The sequence below is a fragment of the Meleagris gallopavo genome, chromosome Z, assembly GCF_000146605.3.
Source record: "Meleagris gallopavo isolate NT-WF06-2002-E0010 breed Aviagen turkey brand Nicholas breeding stock chromosome Z, Turkey_5.1, whole genome shotgun sequence".
In the NCBI taxonomy this organism is placed as follows: Eukaryota; Metazoa; Chordata; class Aves; order Galliformes; family Phasianidae; genus Meleagris; species Meleagris gallopavo.
In genome coordinates this window covers 59,140,785-59,142,744 of record NC_015041.2, presented here as the reverse complement: position 1 = coordinate 59,142,744, position 1,960 = coordinate 59,140,785, and the positions used below count along the sequence as shown (strand labels likewise).

Sequence of the window (1,960 nt, the reverse complement as noted above, 5' to 3'; positions counted from 1 at the left end):
ATTAGTGTTTATTCAACAGAATAAATATCTGCATTTTTTAAGAAGGCCGAATCTAAAGTTGTTGTTTCAGCATGACAACCTCCAGCAGCAGGCACCTTTACAGACTATCTTGTAGCTATTTTGTGGTTTCATTAAGAACTCTGGCATCAAACATACCTATGATTATTTTAACAGATTAAGTTAGTTTCAAGGATTTAATATACATTCTCACAATTTCATATTTAATTTAAATGAGCTGAAACCCAAAAAATACGCTGAAGGCTTTTTCAGAACAAAATAATTTCCCAACCCCTTACATTTTAAAAGGCTTTCACAACTGATTCAATTCAGGACTCAAATAAGCATCTTCAGCCAGAAACCAGAACCCACTATTTTAACAAGCTATTTACTTAAAATTTATGCAGAAATTAAGAAAGTGTGTAAAGGCAGGATTTTCACAAGTCAGATTAAGTTGTCTAAGGATGAGAAAAATCTACAAACTATGCACTATTAGATATACATATTTCATGGAATTTATATTGCACAGCAAATAAACAAAAAGGTCTGCTTTCAACTAAAATTTTACTGCTTCCAATAAAAAGGAAGAATCAACAACTTACAGCATTAGATATTTTGCAGGTATGGCACATGAAATTGTAACTGGAATGTTTTACACTGACTTCTGGGCAAAATTCTTAGATTGCTTCCACAAAAGATATTAACATTCAGGGTCTAAAACACCAAGAAGAACAGACAAGCCTTCATAGCAAATCACAAAGACCATAACTCACTATAAGAGATAATACAGAGAAACTGTAAATCAAACAATCTTCCTCTTAAAGATATTTCAGCCATCTAAGAACAAGTTCAAGCATATTCTGAAAGAAAATAAGCAACCTTCTTAATAAATCTGCACCCTTTGTGGACCATTCCATGAATACAGCTTCCTCGAATGAGGAATTTCACATTGCTTGTGGATTTGTGCTGCAATCCAGATCAAGGAAACAAATCCAAGTTACTGACACGTGTGCACACAGACACACAAAATAATTCAGGTGTCTGCAGCAGTCTATGCTACAACTCTGCAGAACTGCAGTGAGCTATAGCACACTGCTGCATAGATTGAACTGCTCCAGAAAGTGGGACTAATCATTCCGTTGGAAAGTGTAATCACAACATTCAGTGGTGACATGTGCCTGTACCTGAGCAGATGCATCATTGAACTAGCATCTCCTAACACAGCTGCATAGGTTCTACCTGCCTTTTGACAGCCATCAACTTAGGAATATAGATAGCCATGACAATGAAAGCTCTTTTATCCCACAAGGTCATCACTTTGTCAGCTGTTTTACTTGATCTAATGAAAGTGTTGAGTCTCTTACAATACAGGAAACAGTCATCGTTAGAAATGTATAACTATCTTCATAACATCAATTTGCTTGCATATCATGAAGTATACTTAAGACTGTACTTAAGTTTTTGTAAACAAAACAGTGACATGTTAAATTAAGATGCTACAGAATAATTGGCTTGAGAGCCACAATGATTCTAGAGTGCTTATAACAAAACTTGTTTTCTCACATCCACAATTTTTTATTATACTATTATCTGAATACTCCACTGAAATGCTGTTCTGATATGCAACTTTCTGTCCTAATACTAAATTATTTATCTACCCACACACAGTTACAGTCTATTTACTTATTATGCTGTGCTCCCTACAAGAGCCTGCTACAAGAGAACTGCTATCAGCAAACTTCTTGCAGACAGATGACCAACCTACTTCTGAAGCACAAGGATACCACAAAGACAATGTTCTACATTTTGTCCTTTATCCAAACATGCAGCTGATCGGCTTTCTCAGTCACTGTCTGAAACAAAAATCAAATCCAATGTAGAACCATTCTAGAAGAATGCAAAGATTGACACAGTTCTCCCAAAGCTGAAGCACAACATGCATGCGTTGGGGTTAGTCTGGAGA

The 1,960-nt window shown here is 35.7% G+C and overlaps 1 protein-coding gene across 1 annotated transcript in view; it reads right to left on the bottom strand.

Annotated features, from left to right (window-relative positions):
• Positions 1-696, bottom strand: part of PTBP3 (polypyrimidine tract binding protein 3) — a 36,280-nt gene extending 35,584 nt beyond the window's left edge. Inside the window, exon 1 of the mRNA XM_010726130.3 lies at positions 600-696. Coding sequence (XP_010724432.2) covers positions 600-629 — 30 coding nt within the window. The 5' untranslated portion in view covers positions 630-696. The remainder of the gene's footprint in view (positions 1-599) is intronic.
• Between the last annotated feature and the right edge of the window lie 1,264 nt (positions 697-1,960).